Below are 20,428 nucleotides of genomic sequence, written 5' to 3' on the forward strand. Positions count from 1 at the left end.
AAGTCGGAGAAACCCTGCCACAATATATTCAGGCAACTTTGGCATACTGAATGTCAGGATAAATGATTGTGATTTCTGGAGATATCCAACACCCCTTTCCGAGAAATTCTGAACTTCGCTTTCCCATTCTTGTTGAAGTTCTTTGATATCAATATCCATAGTGTCCCAGCATGTCACAACTTCTTTAGTACAATTTAGCTAACAGTTGAAGGGATATTCACCAAAAAGTTTGGCATGTAACAACTTGTTTACTTGGAAAGCTTTCTGTGTCCCAATCACAAGTACACCACTGTGCAGCCTGTTGACAGATTTAAGTTGCCCTGTAAGTCCAGTAGAGCTTTATGGATGTAGAAACACAACTTCTGCATGTTTAATAACAGTGAACATACTATTTATCACAAGATGTGGATTGTTACTATATTACTGCTTTCTCTTTCATTCAAGGTGCCTCAGGTGGACTAGCCACATGTGGTTGCTTTGGAACTATACTGCCCAATGGCTTACCCGAACCACTGGGACCAGAAGAAAGGAATTTAGACTTCACAGAAGTCCCATGAGCAGGGAGGTAAACACACACCTACACAGAGCCCCACTTGCCAGGGTAAGTATTACACAACCGAGGTGCAACAGGTTACCCAGAATTGTGTGTAAATGAATTTTGCATCTCGTCCGTGCATGGCTGAGGATTTTTTTAATAGACGTTTTCTTCCATTCTTATGATCCAGGGGATCAAGCAAGAGTTCCCTTCCCTATGACACACAGTGTTCCACCACCACAACAGACAGTGGTTGCTGAACCATGTCCATAGTTTACAGTTACAGTGCATACCAGTCCTCAACTCAGGAAACCCAAGTTCACTAATCCTGTACCCAACAAACAAATGCTGGGCCCCCTCAAGTGCTCACAGTTTAAAACAACACAGGGGGCACATGTGTTGTTATCAAAAATATCTTGTATACAATGAACATTATCCCTCAAATCAAATCTGAGAATTACCAGTTAGTTTAGAACCAAAAATACGTCAATTTGGAATGGATACTTCAAAAATAGTTACTTCTACAGTTACACAAATCGGACATGACAACATTTATTGTATATATGCTGACATGTGTTGACATCAACATTGTGATATTTGTTAGTTGTGATTAACGCAATTACATCATACTCGGCCAATTCCCAAATACATTGATTTTCACATTGCTACTGATCAATTAGTTTACAGTGTCTCTGATAAGGATGCTTAAAAGTCTGAACATTAATTCAATGAAGTTAATACATTTTATTTTGGCATGGGTTTGGTCCAGCAAAGGTAAGTTTACAAAAGTTCACAAAATTTTACATCAATCTTTCTGATACTAAACAAATACTAAACTAAATAAACATAAAATGATATATTTATATAGTTTTATGAATTCTCAAAACAAAGAGGATGACTTACCAAACAAAAGCGTTGGCTGGTCGATAGACACACAAACAAACACAAACATACACACAAAATTCAAGCTTTCGCAACAAACCGTTGCTTCATCAGGAAAGAGGGAAGGAGAGGGAAAGACGAAAGGATGTGGGTTTTAAGGGAGAGGGTAAGGAGTCATTCCAATCCTGGGAGCGGAAAGACTTACCTTAGGGGGAAAAAAGGACAGGTATACACTCGCGCACACACACACACATATCCATCCGCACTTACCCCTAAGGTAAGTCTTTCCGCTCCTAGGATTGGAATGACTCCTTACCCTCTCCCTTAAAATCCACATCCTTTCGTCTTTCCCTCTCCTTCCCTCTTTCCTGATGAAGCAACAGTTTGTTGCGAAAGCTTGAATTTTGTGTGTATGTTTGTGTTTGTTTGTGTGTCTATCGACCTGCCAACGCTTTTGTTTGGTAAGTCTCATCCTCTTTGTTTTTAGATATGTTTTTCCCACATGGAATGTTTCCCTCTATTATATTTATGAATTCTCAGATTCACATAACAATACTGTCTCAATAGTGGTTATTATTCTCAGATAATAACTTATCAAATGACAGTTTTCAACAAGGTCTTATAAGTCCACAAAAAATAACTTTTCCCCACAAAAATATTCAAACTTCGAGAAATATTACAGTATACTACACAATTCTGTTATATAAGCACTTTTCTGGAAAAGCACAACGAACACACACACACACACACACACACACACACACACACACACACACACACACACACACACACACACACACACACACACACAAATATATCACACAAGAGTCTTTTAGTCTCACTACAAAACATTGATGGAATGTTTAAGTATTGTGCACTTCAGAACCACTCATTTAAAAATAAGAGAGAGACAGATTCTCAGGACAATCAGAGTCCATTTTATCTGTGCATAGTTATTACTGTTAAAAAAAAAACCAACAACACTATACTTCCTCCCATTTTCTCTGCAAAGTAACACTTTGTACGAGGACCTAAGTTTGGTTATTTTTAATTTCCATCTCCTCAAATGATAGAATTTGTCCCTATACAGTCTAAAGAGTTTAGTTAACTCATCAGTATTTATTCCTATTTTCTTCTTCAGCTCCTAGTTTATACACTATAGCAATGAGAAAATATATTTCACAGTGGGCCATTGTAATACGACTTTGTATTCTGATAATTGGTCACAACTTTCACTGACTGAGGTTTTTCCTACAAATCCATTTCATCTGTTTCATCTGTTGGAAATTCATGTAAAGATTCTACATCAGCCATTTCACTAGGCCTCAATGCCATCTTATACTCACAAACCTTCTTGCCAGCAATTAACATGCTATCATCATTGTGGACTTTTGCAAGATGATTTGCTATTTTAGTACGTGTTGTAAATCCCTTACTGCATTGTTCACATTTAAATGGATACTGTTTTGTGTGCAGAATTAAGTGCTTGTTGAGCGTGCTGCTGACACTGAAAGCCATGTTACAGTACTTACATTTGTATGGCCGTTCACCAGTATGGACCCGTCTCTTGTGCACCGCCAAAATAGAAGTATGTTTAAATTTTTTGTCACAGAAATTACACTGATAAGGCAAAGGATTATCATGCCAGAGACGGTGCATTCTATAAGTACTATTAGAGGAGAAGGTTCGGCCACATAGTTCACATGTGTACCGCACTTCTTTTGTGTGAGTTGCTTTATGTTCTGCTAATACAACTTCAGAATGAAGACCTTTACCACATATTTCACAATACACTGCATACTTTCCTGTATGAACAGACATGTGGTACTTCAAACCTGATGCTGTCCTGAATACTTTAGGACATTCCTTGCACATAAAAACTTGTTTAAAGCGCCCATGTCGTCTTTCATGTTCAATAAGTTTTGAACGATCAGTTATTTCCTTGCGACAGATCCGGCAGTATGGTTCCCTATGATATATATCTTTGTGTCTATTCAACCGTAATTCTGTGAGGAAAACAGTTTCACATATATTACATTTGTAAACTACTCGCTCTGGGTGCAATGATTCATGTATCCTGCAGCTTCTCAAGCTCAGAAATTCTTTGTTGCAAAATGTGCAGTTGTGTTTCTTAGGATGTTTCTCTTCCCTGTGCTGGTATAATTTAGATTTCTCTGTGAAAACTTCTTGACAAAGATTACATGGCACAGATGACACAGATACTGGAGGTTTTTCATGATTTGTAAGATGTCTCTTAAGGTTGTGATGTGTCCTCAGGGTTTTAAAACATATGTGGCACTTGAAAAAATCATTATCTCTGAAGGTGTCACACAGATCATCGTGAATCAATTCTTTGTGGTTTTTAAGCCGACCCTCGGTGACAAACATTTGATTACAAATGTCACATTTATACGTTGCCCTTTCAGGATGAGTCAGTTCATGATCTCTACACAATTTCATATTTGAAAATTCTTTATCACAAAATGCACATTTTACATATTGTTGATGCTGGACTTTTAAATGTTGTTTCAAATGTACCCTGTCAACAAGTTGTTCATTGCAAAGTTCACAGATAATTGATCCTACTGTACACTTCTCATGCTTTAACAAATGTCGTTTCAAATTACTTTGTGTTGTTAAAATCCTATTACATATATGGCACTGAAAAAGTTTTCCACATGCTGGCAAGTGACTAACATTTTCTTTAAAAAGCAGTGATGCTCGAGTTTTAACATCACAAGATCTCAAAATAGTTCTTTCATTATTAATACTACTATTTTCTGAAACTGCGCTCTGATTTCCACTGCTACTGGTGTCTGAAACAAACTGTGATGCTTGGTTTGCATTTTCTTCATGGCCTGTTCTAATGGCAGTTTCTTCAGTAGTAGTTGACTCTATAAAATCTATTTCTGCATCTCCAGAGCAAAGGGCATTTAAATTTTCAATCTTCGAAATATTACTCTCGGCAATTTCTCTTTGAATACTATAATTTTTTTCATTATTATGTGTAGATGTATCCTGGATTTCTTCAAAAGCAATTTCTTCACATGTTGACCCATCAACAACCATTTCATCTCCAAGAACAATGTGCGGCATATCGTCATCTAAGCCAATTTCTAGGCCACCAGCCCATTCACTCTGAGAATTATGAAGCATAATTTGATTATCTTCAATACTTTTCAGGACATTCTCAGAGCCTGGTGACCCACATGTGCCCTTCTCAGGCCTCTTAAATGTCTTTTGTGACAAATAAAGCATTTGATCTGAAGAATCTAAACTCTCTGTGCGTGCAGACTGCTCTCCGTTTATAACTACAGAGTGAGGCGGACTCCTGACACTGCTTTCAGTACATTTGGGTAACTCTTTTTGAATCAAATTCTCCAGTGTTTTTGTGCATATGTTGGCAGTTGAGTCACTTGCCACAACATATCCCTTATTTAAAATAATTTTCCCAGTCTCTTTTGCTAAAGGTTTAAGGCCTGATTTCTCAGGCTTTGTGTTATCATGAACAATAATATCTTCAGAAAAAATGCTCTGGTTAATTACTTTTTTATTTTCTTCAAATGTGTCAGTTTTATTTTTTTCCTCTGAAACCTGTTTATTTTCTTGAGTAGTCACTGAGTTACTATTTTTTCTCAACATTCTGTACACAGGAGACTTCATAAATGGAAGTTGTGGCATATGATCTCTAGTGGAGGACTGTATGCATTGATCTTCTGCAAATTCCTGTTCACTGTCAGAGCTTAAAGTTATGGATATGACATTTTTCATTTTTCCATCTGAATTTTCTACTGAGGTTGTATTGTCATTTTTTCCTGGAGGACATTTATGCTTTAAAGCTCCTTCCTTAAATAATAAACTATGTGCTTCATCATGCTGATCTGGTAATTTAGTGTCATTATTTCCATTCCTCAAAGAGTGTGACATAAAGCATTTTTGTCTTTCACTATGATGGTCTTCCACATTTAATGCACACCCCATGTTGTCAGTAGTGGAGACACAAACATCTGCGTCTATAGTATGCTCCAGTTGCTTCTCGTGGGCTTCATTGTTCTTGCAATGTTCTGATGTTGAATGGTAATTTTCAAAATGACACCTTTTTCGTGCAGCCACATTACGTGTTTTCAGTTTTTCCTTTTTAAATATATTTGTCTCTTTCCGATTTAAACCACTCACAGTGTCACTGTTTGACACATTTGCTGTTTTATTCCGAGGCACTATCTCTGTTTTATCACAGTGGCTCTTCTGAGACAAAGCCAGATCCAGTTTTTGTGGTCTATATGACAGTTGTGATCCTTCTGTATCTGAAGCACTGAGTACCTGAAACAAATGGAAGAAAAATTCTACCTCAGAAAAATGATATATACTGTAATGTAACAAGATACAAACAAACGAATGGGTACCTAAAAGAAAGTGGAGAAACATTGTCGTTGGCTGAGTTTGTGTAGTACACTTTTTTGCCACTAGGCATGTATAGTGCAACTCATTGCCAGTTCAGTGCCGCCTGTGTTGTCAACCTGGCTTGTTCTCTTCATCCACAGTGATTGTTTCTGCTGGCGCCATTTTGTTCTTGTTTCATTTTTCATGATGGCAAGTTTAAGTGAACAATGTGCAGCTGTGAAATTTTCTTTTCTACTCGGTAAAAATGTTGCTGAATCTGTTTCAATGTTCAAAGCAGCTTACCAAGAGGATGCTATGGAAAAAACTCAAGTGTATGAGTGATTTGCTTGATTTAAAAATGGCAACATGTCAATTGATGACATCTCTTTCTGGATGTCCATCACCTGCCCGAATCGACGAAAAAAAAAAAAAAAAAAAAAAATGCAAGGGCTTGTGCTCACAGACCGTTGACATGCAACTGATCAACTGTCAGAGATTAATGGGTTATCTTGGAGCTTGTTTCAGTGAACTTTAATGGAAGATTTGGGAACAAAGAGGGTTGCTGCCAAGTTTATTAATCGGGTTCTGACTGACAATCAAAATGAACATGGAGTTGAAACATGTCATGCTTTGAAATAACAGCTTGAAACCAAGCCCAGTTTTCTGTCAAAGATCGTTACTGGTGATGAGTGATGGTGCTATGGTTACAACTTGTGAACAAATGGTTCCAGTCATACCTAAAAAATAGAAGACAGATAACTGAAATCTCACATATTTCAAGTTGCTCAAACTATATTGTAAAGTATACTTCAGACCCAAATTATTTAAATATAGGTGTCCCACAGGGTAGTGTCCTTGGCCCAGTACTATTCCTCATTTACATAAATGACTTCCCACAGAGCATCAAGCATGGACAAACAATATTGTTTGCAGATGACTCAAATGTTCTAATCAGTGACAAATCACCAGATGCACTAAAAGAAAAAGCCAAACAAACACTAAACAGTGTACGTGAGTGGGCATCCAATAATAAACTAACACTAAATCTTAAAAAAACAAAATGCTGTTAACTTCTATGTCTGCAAAAAACCACACTATAACAACTTTAAGTTAAACAATGAAACTATAGAATGTGTAGACTACACAAAATTTCTTGGTATGCATGTTGACAGTCAGTTAAAGTGGGAAGAACATATTAAAATACTTAGTAACAGAATCGCTACAGCATGCTATGCTCTGAGAATTCTGACTGCAGTTTGTGATACTACATGTGTCAGATCTGTATATTTTTCTTATATCCACTCTGTTATTACCTATGGAATAATATTTTGGGGAGTCAACAGTAAAAATATTCAAATAGTTTTCAAATTACAGAAAAGAGCAATTCGTATAATAACCAAAAGTGGCAGTAGGGCTCACTGCCTTGAACATTTCCAAAAGCTGGAAATCCTTACTGTCCCCTGTGAATACATTCTTCAAAGTGTTATGTATGTAAAAAAAAATATTGACTGCTATATGAAAAATTCTTTAGTACACAGCTATGAAACTAGAAACCAATACAATCTGCATCTAGAGAGGAAAAATAAAGTTAAAACTCAGCAGAGCTTGTTGTACAATGCTGTTAAATTATATAATAAATTACCCCAAAAAATAAAAGATATTGACACAATCGGACAGTTCAAAACAAAACTAAATTTTTTTTTATTAAATAAAAGTTATTACGCAGTAATGGACTATCTGAATTAAAACATGTAGCGTAATTAAAGTAGCCTGCATTGTAATAAATGAGGAAATAATTATAATATGAAATCAAAATTGTACAGTACTATAAGAAAATTACAAATTACACAAGGATATAAAACTAATTTAAGGTACCTCAAAAATGTGTAAATACAAATTTTATGTGTATAATTGTAGGTATATTGTATTGTATATGATTTTGCTGACGAAATCCACACAATGTAAATTGTTACATGGATTAATAAAGAAATCAATCAATCAATCAATCAATCAAACCCAGAAGCAAAGCAACAGTCAAGCCAATGGAAGGCGTCGTTTCCCCATCCAAAAAATGTCATCAAGTCAAATCAAACATTTAAAAAAATGGTGATTTACTTTTCTGATGCCAAGGACGTATTTCATCCAGAGTTTGTTCCCAGAGGTCAGACAGTCACTCAAACCTTTCATCTGGAAGTTTTAAGAAGACAGCACAATGAAGTTCATCAAAAAAGAGCAGATTTGTCACGACAGAAGATTGGTTCTTCCACCATGACACACCTGTACACAGTCGTCTCTGTTCGACAGTTTTTGGCTAAACATGACAAGGTTCTGCTGCACCACGCACCTTACTTGCCTGACCTGGCTCCGTGTGACTTTTCGTTATTTCCACACATAAAAGGACACCAATTTGACAACACTGAAGAACTCAAGAAAAAAACAAGGGGGAAACTGTCAGACATTTCTAAAGATGACTACAAAAAGTATTTCAAACAGCGGAATCACCAGTGGGATGAAAGTATTAGTTGTAATAGAGAGTATTTTGAAGGGGATAAGGTTGTTTTGTGAACAATTTGAAAATACAGAGCTTTTAAAAAAATGCTTTTATATTGTATCCCTTCATATTCTTTGGAGATAAGTACACTCGATTTATATTGCAGAATAGAAACGTAGAATGTAGAAGAATGTGGAGGGAAAAAGGAAGATTAGGATTTAGAGGAGGGGGGAGGGGGAGGGAGAGAGGGGGGGGGGGAGAGAGAGAGAGAGAGAGAGAGAGAGAGAGAGAGCGCAAGAAAAAAATAAATCAGGCTCTGCTGTGGACACCTTCTTCTTCTTCTTCTTCTTCTTCTTCTTCTTCTTCAAGTAGGTGAGCTCGTTCTGAAACTAACTCATGAGCTGATGCTGTATGATGATGTATGTATTTTTTTTAAATTCCATCAGATTGTTGAAACACAAATTTTAACTGTATCGTAAAAGCAACTGATCTGAAAACTAGTAACACCAGAACCAACTTGAGAGACTGTATATCAGGTACAACTAGACTGGTGTTCATTCTTTATCATTTGGCAAATGGCGATGATGATGATGATGATGATGATGGTGATGATGATGATGATGATGATGATGATGATGATTGGTTTGTGGGGCACTCAACTGCGCGGTCATCAGCGCCCATACAAAGTCCCAATTTTGAAACAGTCCAATTAGCCACTGTCACGAATTATGATGATGGTGTTGGTGATGAAATGATGAGGACAACACAAATACCCAGTCCCCAGGCAGATCAAATCCCCAATCCGGCCGGGAATTGAACCTGGGACCCCGTGATCCAGAGGCAGCAACACCTAGCCACTAGACCACAAACTGCAGACATGGCAAATGGTGATTTACACATAAGTTTGCTGTACCTCTTTAAAGTGCACTTCTCTCATCGATATGCCTCTTGGAACAAGAATTTTGTACACTTTAGAAGGACTCTAGAAATTCATAAAGGTAAATTTGAAATATCAATCAAATGTTTACGTCAATATCTTATTATGGTTTACCAATGTTACAAATTTCATAAATGCAATACATCTACGGCTTGAGTTATGGAACATGAAAAATCATAGGAACATGAAGCTTACAAAAAGTTTAGAAGTCTTAGTACTTACACAGAATACAATTGTGACTCACTGCTGCAGATCATCTAACAATTACAAGGAAACAGTGAAAAAGTCATTTTTCAGACAGTAGCTTTTCTATGTCCCATAGCTCTGCTAATAGATACATCACATTAAGGAAATTCATAGATTGTTTGCCTTTTCATTTCAGTAGGCAAACAAACAAGTCAAATGCCTTTACATAAGCAGGAAAACTTTTAAACTGAAGCAACGTCATACTGTTTCCGTGCTCAAATTAAGTGACTTGGTACTGCATCACTGGCAGTGTCAGAAAGACGAAGCAAAGGCAAGAGTGAGAGAAGCATTTACACACGAAATCTGATGCAGGTATGACCTAGCCATTTGAAACATTCTCCACTCAGGCAGATAACACCAGCCACACATTGGCATCTACCTGCAACAGCTTGCTTGCTTGCTCCATCAGCACTATTGCTAGGCCATATAGTGATACTGTCATGTATTCCAGGCACAATGGGGCAGTCCACCTGCTTAGCTGAGTGTTAATGGGTTTGCCTACCATGCAGCAAGCCCAGGTTCGATTCCCAGCCAGTTGGAGATTTTCTCCACTCATGGACTGGGTGTTACATAACCACCACCACCACCACCACCACCACCACCACCACCAACACACAAGTCACCCAATGAGGCGTCGCTTGAAATAAGACTTTCAACTCAGCGGACGAACTTCCCCGCCTGCGGCCTCTCGGCCATCAATGCCACACAATCATTTAATTTTTTACAATGGGGCAATACTGATGGCAACACTATTGCAGGCGTGTCATAAAATATTACCAGATAGATGTTCATTCTTTGGTGTTTCATTATTGGTGATTTCTACAGAAGAATGTTGGAAATGTAATACTATTTATCGGCATGAAGACCTGAAAAGCCAGCAGGCATGTAGCAACTGAATCAAGAAATGCTGGTTTCAAGCGATTGACAATTATAAACAAAATTTAATATTTTAATGAGTTTTATTTGCATTGATGTTGCCTGCTGTAACTAGCAACAGGTTAACAGATCACCTTAAAGATATACAGAGCTAAGGTAAATATAAATTATTACACGAGGCACTCATTAATGTCAGTAATTATATGTCTCTTGTGATCAGTAATGATGAGTAAATAGCTCACAAAGCTTAACTCACCTCAGCTATTTGCGGAGGCTGCTTATCTTTGTTGAGGCTTGCACACTGGCTAGCCTCACTGTTCTGTGTAACGGCATATGCCTATCACTTGAAGCATGTTTTGAGAGAAAACTGATGTTATTGAGTCTCGTAGCAGCTGACTAATGTGAATACAATGAGGTGACATTACATTATAACCACTCCTCTAAGACTGATGGCAATGCAGGGTGCATAACACCTGCCAGGGATAGAGAGATTATTCAACAACATATGCAGGAAAAGGTGAATGTTTTTAATTTTAATGATTCAGGTCAAAGTCATATTGTGCCTGACTCGTGTATGAGAATACACACCAAAGATGCAGTGAGGCTTGGTATTCACCTGGGGCTATACTTGATGAAACCATTAGTAAATGAAAACACCCTAGACACCTATGCATTACACAAGAAAGTGGATGAGGAAGTCTTAGCTCCACTGGAATACAGAATAGATTGGCCCTGTGGCACAGCTAAACAGCCTAGTTCACGAGGGTACATGTGTTTCAACACACACCCTTCACCCATAAGGTGACATTTAACCTATTCGTGAGCATTGTTAATCAGTATTGGATGCTTACTGACTTGGGCTAACAGAAGAGGCTTAGAAGATCCGGAGAGCAACTGCATACCTCACCACATATTTGTTTAGTCAGTGCAAAAGTGTCACAGAGATACTCAATGAAGTCCAAAGGGTGACACTAGGAAAAAAGTTCCAAGAGTCCACATTTCATTATGAGTCAGGAACAGATTACTGCCAGCAACTTCTAACTCATGTATTCATTACTATAGTAAAATTTGTGTAATTAATGGAGACTGGAGCAAAATGATACTGATTAATCTACTCCCGACATTGCAGCGTGACTTGTGAAGTACAGAAGTGATGTAACTGTAGATTCTTCCCAAATAGTAGTTAAGAGGGTTCTGCAGAAGACAGCTTTTACATGTGCCTTTTTCAAGCAATTACATAATCAGAGATTATTCCACTGGGTAGAAAGATATCACAACTGAATGATGGAACACTGGAAGTAAGGTCCCTCTTTACATGATTCACGATTCCAGTTGCATCATGTCAAATCCCATATTCCACAACACATGCCCCATATGTGCACTAAGCAATATACACAAGTTGGTTCTGGCAGTTGGATGTGCTAGGTTAAGTATATGGCATAAGCACAAATTACAAAAGGAGTGTAGTCATAGTTTATTGTTGATTGCACTGCAATTAATTGTGTGTGCTTGCTTCTCTTTGTTGAAGTATACCTTAATTCGTTGCACCTTCCTAAAGGTTCTCTTTCTTATGTGACATATGGAACACAAAGAATGAAAGAATTAATGAAAAATAGTAAGGATATTAGAAAGCATTATAAACAGACATGGAGGTTCCAAATAAAAGTAAGGCTTGAGATTTAATAGCTGATTTAATAAGCTCTCACCTTTCATCTCATCTGTCAGAGCCAGTATATAGTGAAGAGCTTAACATTACTGAATTAACACCAGGAGAGTCAGAAAATAATAGAAATTAAAGTGCAATGAGGTGTAAGGAATTGAACTCTGCAATAAAGAGAAAATACACCAATATCATCTCACAATCTTGTTGGAAACCAGGCAGCAAGTGCACATAAGACCATAGCTTTGAAAACCTGTAGATACTGATTATGACGATGACGATGATGATGATGACAGTCACAAAAATACTGCATGCAAATAGAACTGTCAAGTAGGCTATAAACATATCATCATTCACCTGGATGTCCATTAAAGCTGTATTTAGTATCAAGGTTAATGGTGAGAAGCACATAGCTTATGTATTTCCATTACATATGGCATTTTTCAGCATAAGAACTGTCCACACAAGAAGTACGAACAGAATAATAAAAATTTACTTGTATTTCACTTCATGTCCTCTCTTGAAATTGCACTGCTTATCTATCAAATTGGTGGTGTGAGTCAGTGCTATGTAAATCAATAATGACTTCACAGTATCTACATTTATTAGAGTATGTGTTTATCTGGTGTCACGTATCTTTGTCAGGTACTAAGGACTTGTAAACTCAATATCATGATGGAACCAATTAATTTTTAGAAAGAGATCATTATGGTTCCACAGAGACTTTTTAGGAAAAATGTTGAAACAGAAAAAAATCACATATTCACTCATATTGTTCAAGTGCTAAGAGCACTATCTTAATTTCCACCTGTAACAATGTATTGCAAATTCTTCAAACGGCATTGACCTGCCAGCCTCATGACATAAGCAGTTTCATTATCTTCTACATTACTTCCTAAACTTCAAGGTGTTTGAAATGATTTGGAATAAATATTAATCTAGAATATATGAGCCATTCCACACCAAGTGGTGTAACTTCAGAAAAAGTTTCTACATGAACATCACGGATATTGTGATCGGAGGCTTTCCCGGCATATGTGGTGTTTTCAGGGCTATCCAGCCAGATGCGATTGTTGAAGTCCCACAATATTTCGGCAAATAACCTTTCCGCCATCATCAGGTGGTTCTCAGGGAATGGTCTATCTGCTCACTGTTGGTGTTATTTATGTCTGTCAGTCGAGCTACGATTTCCGGCACCGACAGTCCGATTGCGACCCCCAACATTCTGTTTGCGAGTGACAATGCTTCAATTGTGGACGCCAACAATCTGTTTGCGGGTGCCAACCCACGTCTGCACCATCCCCGGCGACACGCCAGGTGGTGGAAGATGCAGAATCCCGTGGAGTGTCCCCGGCAGCTGTTGTGAAAGGATCTTGTGTCTGCTTGAGGCATGACTCCTTCATGGAGCTAATAATGGTTTCCATGCTTTGCTGGGTTGAAAACCTGTGTCTCGGCTTATGAGATTGCCCGTTACGCAAATTTCAATGGCTTCCTTGAAGATGCTGTCCCAGTAATAACTGGTAGGGGCCAGAATCTTGGTCTCTTCATATTTTGCGTTGTGTCCAGTTTCCAAGCAGTGTTCTGCCAGTGCCGATTTGCTGGGCTGGCTTAGGCGAGTGTGGCGTTTGTGTTCTTTGCAGCAGTCTTCGACTGTTTGGATTGTTTGACCAATGTAGGATTTGCTGTAATCACATGGAATATTATATATGCCAACTTTCTTGAGGCCAAATCCACCTTCCACTGTCCCCAGTAAGGCACATATCTTGGACGGTGGTCGGAAGACCGTGTCAATTTTGTGTTGTTTTAGCAGTCTCTCAGTTTTTGACATCACATTGTCTGCATACAGTAGAAAGGCAAGGCCTGGTTCCTCAACTTTAGGCTGTTCTTCATCTGGATTTCTACTGTGTTTCCGTTGTCTTAGCGCTGTCTGGATCTGTCGATTGCCGTACCCATTCTTGTGGAACACATTTTCTAGGTGTTTGAGTTCTTTGTGCAGATTCTGTTCGTCTGATATTGAGTATGCCCTGTGAACCAGTGTGTTGAGCATCCCATTGAGTTGTGCAGAATGGTGGCAACTAGAGGCATGTAAATATAAGTCCGTATGTGTAGGTTTGTGGCACACGCTAAGACCATTTCATCTCTGCTCTACAAGTACATCAAGAAAGGGTAATTTCCCTTCCTTCTTGATATCCATGGTGAGCAGTGTGTTGTTGTGGATTGAATTTAGATGTTCTAAAACCAACTGTAGATGATCAGGTCCATGGGTCCAGATGACACACGTGTCGTCCACGTATTGGGAAAAACACAAAGGTTTCTGTTCGGCCACTTGTAGTGCCTCCTCTTCAAAACTCTCCATAAGTAAGTTAGCTACCACTGGTGAGAGAGGGCTCCCCATAGCTACACCGTCGGTTTGCTTGTAGTATTGGCTGTTGAAAACGAAGTAGGAGAATGTAAGTATGTGCCTGAAGAGTTGTGTCAACTCGTACCAAATTTCTCACTGATAAGGTGGATTGAATCTTCTAGTGGGACCCATGTGAAAAATCAACACGAAAGCTGACCATGAAGTCTGTTTGTCGTAGGGTCAGCTCCTTAAGATGACGAACGAAGTCCATTGAGTTCCGAATATGGTGTTCGCACTTTCCCACATACGGTCTGAGCAGGCCTGCCAGGTGTTGTGTGAGAGGGTACTTGGGCACCCCTATGTTGCTGACAATAGGACAAATGCATTCCTTATGTGTCTTAGAGAGGCTGTATATTCTCAGAGCTATGCAGAGCACTGTCGAAGTCTCTTGATATCCTTCTCCTCAATTGCACCATTTTTCAGTAGGGTGGCAGTGCTTAATTGTATCCTGTTGGTAGGCTCTGTCTTGATCTTCCGGCATGCTGGGTTGTCACGTAGTTGGAGCATCTTCTGTTCATAGTCCTGCCTGTTCTGAACGACTGTGGTGTTTCCTTTGTCGGTGGGCAGAACGACAGTCTCACTGTCTCCTCTGAGGGCCCAAAGTACCGCTCTTTCTTCCCGTGAGATGTTGCTGGTGGTCGGTTTGGCCTTGGAGAGAATCCAACATGTTTCCCTCCTGACTTCTTCAGCCTTGTTCTCGGTTAAGCCCCGGACCACCTGTTCCACTGTAGTGGAGGAGAGGTGACCTGGCGTCAGTGCAAAGTTGAATCCTTTTTCGAGTATGGAAGTGGCTGCATCATCCAATGGCTTTCCTGTTAGGTTAATCACAATTCATTTCATCGGCTCTGTCTCTTCTTGTTGTTTGCCTGGTATACTAGCAAACTTGTCAATCTGTCTGTCAGTGGATTTCAGGTGTGTCCAGTCAGCCCGGGCCCATGTGAGGCCATCCACCCATTCCCAGGAATGGTCTTTAAGCGTGGAGGCTAATTTTACATGAAGGTGCAGGAGTTCTTTGGCATTCTTGTCGAGTTGTTGTCAAGTGTAGCAAATCTTTTCCCTGGCCAAGGCCATGCTGGCTCGTTTCTTGGTCCAGTTTGCTGGGGGTGTGCATATATGGAGCACGCTTTTGGCTAATGTAGGAATGGTGTTTCTGTCCCCACACCTTAGTAAAAAGGTTAATGAGCCCAGCAGACGTCCATTCTGGTTCTGAAGCTTATCTAGTTTCTTCACCAGGTGGAACATATCCTCTCCGTAGACATTGTTGATATGTGACTGGAGGCTTTCCCGGCGTTGTGTTGTTTCCAGGGCTCTCGGGTGTCCAGCCGGATGTAATCGTTGAAGCCAACAATATTTCGGCGAATAGCATTTCCACCATCATCAGGTGATTCTGATGGAATGGTCTGTCTGCTCATTGTCAGTATTATTTATGGCCATCAGTAGGGCTTCGATTCCCAGCACTGACAGTCCAATTGCAGCCGCCAACATTCTGTTTGCGAGCACTGACTCTTCGATTACGGGCACTGACAATCTGTTTGCGGGTGCCAACCCAGGTCCGCTCAGTCCCCTGCATGATGGTCATGCAGGAACCTGTAGACCAGTTTGTATGGAATGACCCATATAAATTGTACACCATTTCATTATTTCAGGAGCCATTAGAAGTTATCCAAATCCCTCGTACTGTGCACCACAGGAGTTCTAATATCAATTTCACGCATAGCTCTTCAATATATTAGAAGTCCGATGTAATGCAGCTGTCAGAGGACATGGTTTATGGCCAGGTTATAGTGTAACTGCTGTATATCGAGAGTGAGTTATAGAGTTCCAAACAATGAATGGAAAATTTGGAAAAACGCATATGTAAGGTTATAGTGAAGTGTATATTTTCAGTGTTTAAATTTACAGAACATTTGAAGTACAGATTTAAAAAAAAAAAAGAATTTCCAAATACAGCAATTAGGTAAATTTCACTCAAAAAGCAACCAATGAAAGACACAGGATGGAATAATGACAGTATTATTTAAAGGATAGACTACTACCAGCCATACAGCGGGGACGTTGTCGCAGATAGGCAAAACTGTCAAACAAGTAAGTTTTCTGCCAAACAGGCTTCCTAAATTGACAAATTTCATTTCAAATCAAAAACTAATCACCACTTTATATTATAAAGAATTGCCTTCTATCACGGTCTGCTACAAAATAAAACACAGTTAATTTTATGCATAATGATGCCTTTGAACCCTGTGACAGTTCCTTTAAAGGATAATGTTGAGTAAAATCCACTACTGGCCACAACTGAAGGCAGTTTATTTAAAACATGACTAATTTTGGGTTTATGACCAAATTGATTTGGTTACATACAGTACTGCCTTTACACATTCAATGGAGGAGTTCAGTAAAGATCAAGTATCTATATGGCTGTTGCACATTTTACTCCAAAGAGGTCATTTGAGGTATCATATTGCTATATTTATACATTGATGCCATTTAAAATGTTATAAACTGTGGATGCAATATGAACCCACAGAGTTTGCACTCAAACACAAAAATTATGGTCAAAGAGTTTAGAGCTAACAGTTACAGAGATGTCAGATGTATGGAATCATAACATATTACAACTACAAAAATTATTATATGATTGTAGACTCACACTGTCAAATTACCATATGTAACATATGGACAAGATAACAGAGCCATCAGATGAAAACATAAGGTGGTTCACCACCACCAAGAAGCAAATTCCTGTAATTACTGGAGTCAGGTGAGGTGCCAATTTAAGATCAGATTCAGACATAATGTTTTAAAGGAAATTAAATTGACTGAAACTTCGAGTTCATCTTATAACAACAGAGGGAAAAGTGAAATAAACTTGCTTTGTAAGAGATTAGCGGGTAAAAGATAAAGTAAATAAGTTAATTTATTTGCAAGATCATATTGCTTAGAAAGAAATTGATGTCATTCATTTGTCCGAACACCATACAATCAAAGGAAAAGAAAATAATAATGTAAATGATTATAAATATCTGTACATTCATGGAGATCCAATATGGATACAGGAGGAGATGTCCCATTCATAAATAAGGAATATAAATACAAAAATGTAAAAATAAGTAATCCTATAGAGATCAGGATGTAGAAGCGAGTGCTTGTGAGTTAATATTGTGAAACGTAATACTTCTGCTTGTTATAGTATCTATGCCTCCATTTGACAACTGGAAAATTTTATTGAAAAATTTTTAAGGATCACTGTTCTGTCAGCCAGAAGAAAAGGATTATTAGTTTATGGTGATTTTAATGTCAATTTCTTGATAGAACATGACATGAAAAGTGGTCTTAAGGAGCTGTTAGCAACTTAAAATTTAGTATTAATCATAAATTTCCCTACCTTAAATATAATATAGTATATTTATAGAAGTGGAAGTGTTAGAGATGCAACCCTACCCTGTGGTAAGTGGATTGTCAGATAATGATGTACAGTTAATTACATTACATAACCTCGGACCATGTGTAGTGTAGAGACAGTAAGCGTAAAAACTACTGAAGATTTTACAGAAAGCTTGGAAAATGTTGACTGGAGAGAAGTTTACAATAAACATGTAACACCTCAGCCTCAGATGCAACTGAGGCTGACGTGTTACATGTTCAATTATCACATTTGCTGGCAGGGCTACACAATGTTAAAAATTCATAGGTTTACAATAAACCTAAAGCTCACTCTAAAGACACATATTTCTTAATGAGTTTGTATCCATTTTTGACAGTAGTTTTCCTAAAAAGATAATTAAATATCATAATGGGTTGTCATTAAAGAATCCTTGTTTCATTACAGGTATCAGTCTCTCTTTACAATGAAAAATGGACATGCATAAATACCCAGAACAAGTAAGTATCCTTTCACTCACTCATATTATAAAAGTATTGTAACATACCAAAAAAAGTTGCAGTAAAAAAAATCCAAGAGTTTGTACATCTTGCCTGAACCTGACAGATCAGACAACATGGCACTGGCTGTTATAAAGAGAATGGGATCACTGTAAAAGGCAGTTCATGTGTAGCAAATATTTTCAGAAATTGCTATTTAAAATAAGTGACAAAACTGGTGCAAACAGTTCAGGACAAAAAGCAAAACAGCAGACCAGAGTAGCAATACAAAGGACATTTAGTGAAATAAAATTAACCCACGAAGACCACCACAACTCCAAAATGTAAAAGTTCAGATGGAGTGGATAATATCTCCAATAAAACTCTAAAAAGTTACAGCCTTATAGTAAGTAATGTTCTTAACCACTTATGTAATGCATCATTAATTGAGAGTATTTTCCCAGACAGACTGAAATAGATAGTAAGTATCATGTTTGCACGATAGATCATAATGATGTGCAATGAGTCACTTTACATTCTCATCACAAAATTAATTTGAACATATGGTTCATTCTGAACATTTGAAAGTTTGTTGTTGTTTTTTTTTTTTTTTTTTTTTATGATACTGTTAGCTCTCTGTAAGAAAGGCGACTCTACGGCCATCAATAACTACTGCTCAATGTCACTCTTTACACCATTTTCTTAAATGTATGAGAAGATAATGCACTACTGAGTTGTCACCCCCATGTGTAGTAATGGCGTACTTAGGCAACCACAGTTTGCATTTCAAAAGAGCCATTCTACTGAGTCAGTTGTTTATACATTTACTGAGCATGTAACGAAATCTTTAAATGATAAAATATCACCATTGGGATCCCCTGTGACTTATCAAAGATAATTTATTTAGTCAATCATAACATTATATTACAGAAGTTAAGTTTTTATACTTTTCAAGGAGTACGTTCTTCAGTACATGCCCAGTTTAGCTCTAATTTAAGAAAAAGAATTCAGCAAATTTTCCTTATCTGTTTAAGAAATACAAAGAGGGATGCTACATCATCTGCAAGAAGGGAAAATTCTAAAATTTTCCTAAAATTAGTACTTTGGGAAACAACTAAAAAACACTCCTGCTCCAATCTCCCATCACCCCCCAAGGACATTTTACATACTTGCCCTCACCAATTTGGTTCATATTGATCAGGGCCAGGACTTCAACATGTGTAAAAAGGAAGGTGCCACTGTCAACTGTTTTTTGAGAAAATAGAGTTTGAAAGTTTTAGGCATGCATATATATACACTAGCGTGTGGTCACTAATAGCCAATGAGTCTGTAGCCAACCGAGTAAATGCTTGGTTTCATCACGTGGAGGATTCTGTTACCCCCACCCCACATAATTCTAATAACAGGTTTATTATGATTGTGCAGATTATTAGTATCTAAGGAATCATTTATTGTTGACATAATCTTCATCTTAAAAATTCACCCCTACAGGTACATTTCAACCCACCATGAGCCTCTTTTACCAGTATAGTTACAGGTATAGCATGTCTCATCCTATGAAAACCATTTTCTCAGTAATCCTGCAGCTAGTTTCGACCCATTAGAAACAGCTGTATGTGCACAAACAAATTTCAGTTGGTGGAGGGAGAAAGGGACCAACATTTACAGACATGAAGAATACTTCATTTGTATGTTAGCCACGAAAGTAGTTACAAGTCAATGCTCCAAGATGTCTGGTTTTACAAATATATGTTTTGATGTGCCTGATATTTTGACAGCAAGACATTGTGTACCTGATTGTAAAGACGAATAGTTTTACAATGAAGTTTCAAAAGAACAATTAAAAATGGCACTTGCTTACAACAGTGAACCTTCACCAATATAATCTCATCACTTCCAAATCTTCTGCAGTAATAATACAAGAACACATGGAAATTGGAGAAGAAATATTTCGCATAATTTTCAAAATACTAGCAGAGAAACAACTCCTGGTGCAGAATGAACTAATTGCCCACCATGACATTGATGAGGAGGGTGTGTCTGAAGAAACTAAAGAAGTCACTTCATCTTCATAAAGAGAAACAGTCAAAAACGGATAGTGATTAAATTCCGCAGTATCACAAGACTACTAGGGTCATCAACCTACCAAGAGAGCATCCGGA

The 20,428-nt window shown here is 38.1% G+C and overlaps 1 protein-coding gene across 1 annotated transcript in view; it reads right to left on the reverse strand.

Moving 5' to 3' along the window:
* Window positions 1–1,131: 1,131 nt before the first annotated feature.
* LOC126185676 (uncharacterized) overlaps window positions 1,132–20,428 on the reverse strand; it is a 132,537-nt gene continuing 113,240 nt past the window's right edge. The window contains exon 9 of the mRNA XM_049928152.1: window positions 1,132–5,737. Coding sequence (XP_049784109.1) covers window positions 2,669–5,737 — 3,069 coding nt within the window. The 3' untranslated portion in view covers window positions 1,132–2,668. The remainder of the gene's footprint in view (window positions 5,738–20,428) is intronic.

Source organism: Schistocerca cancellata, chromosome 1 (genome assembly GCF_023864275.1).
Source record: "Schistocerca cancellata isolate TAMUIC-IGC-003103 chromosome 1, iqSchCanc2.1, whole genome shotgun sequence".
Taxonomy (NCBI): domain Eukaryota; kingdom Metazoa; phylum Arthropoda; class Insecta; order Orthoptera; family Acrididae; genus Schistocerca; species Schistocerca cancellata.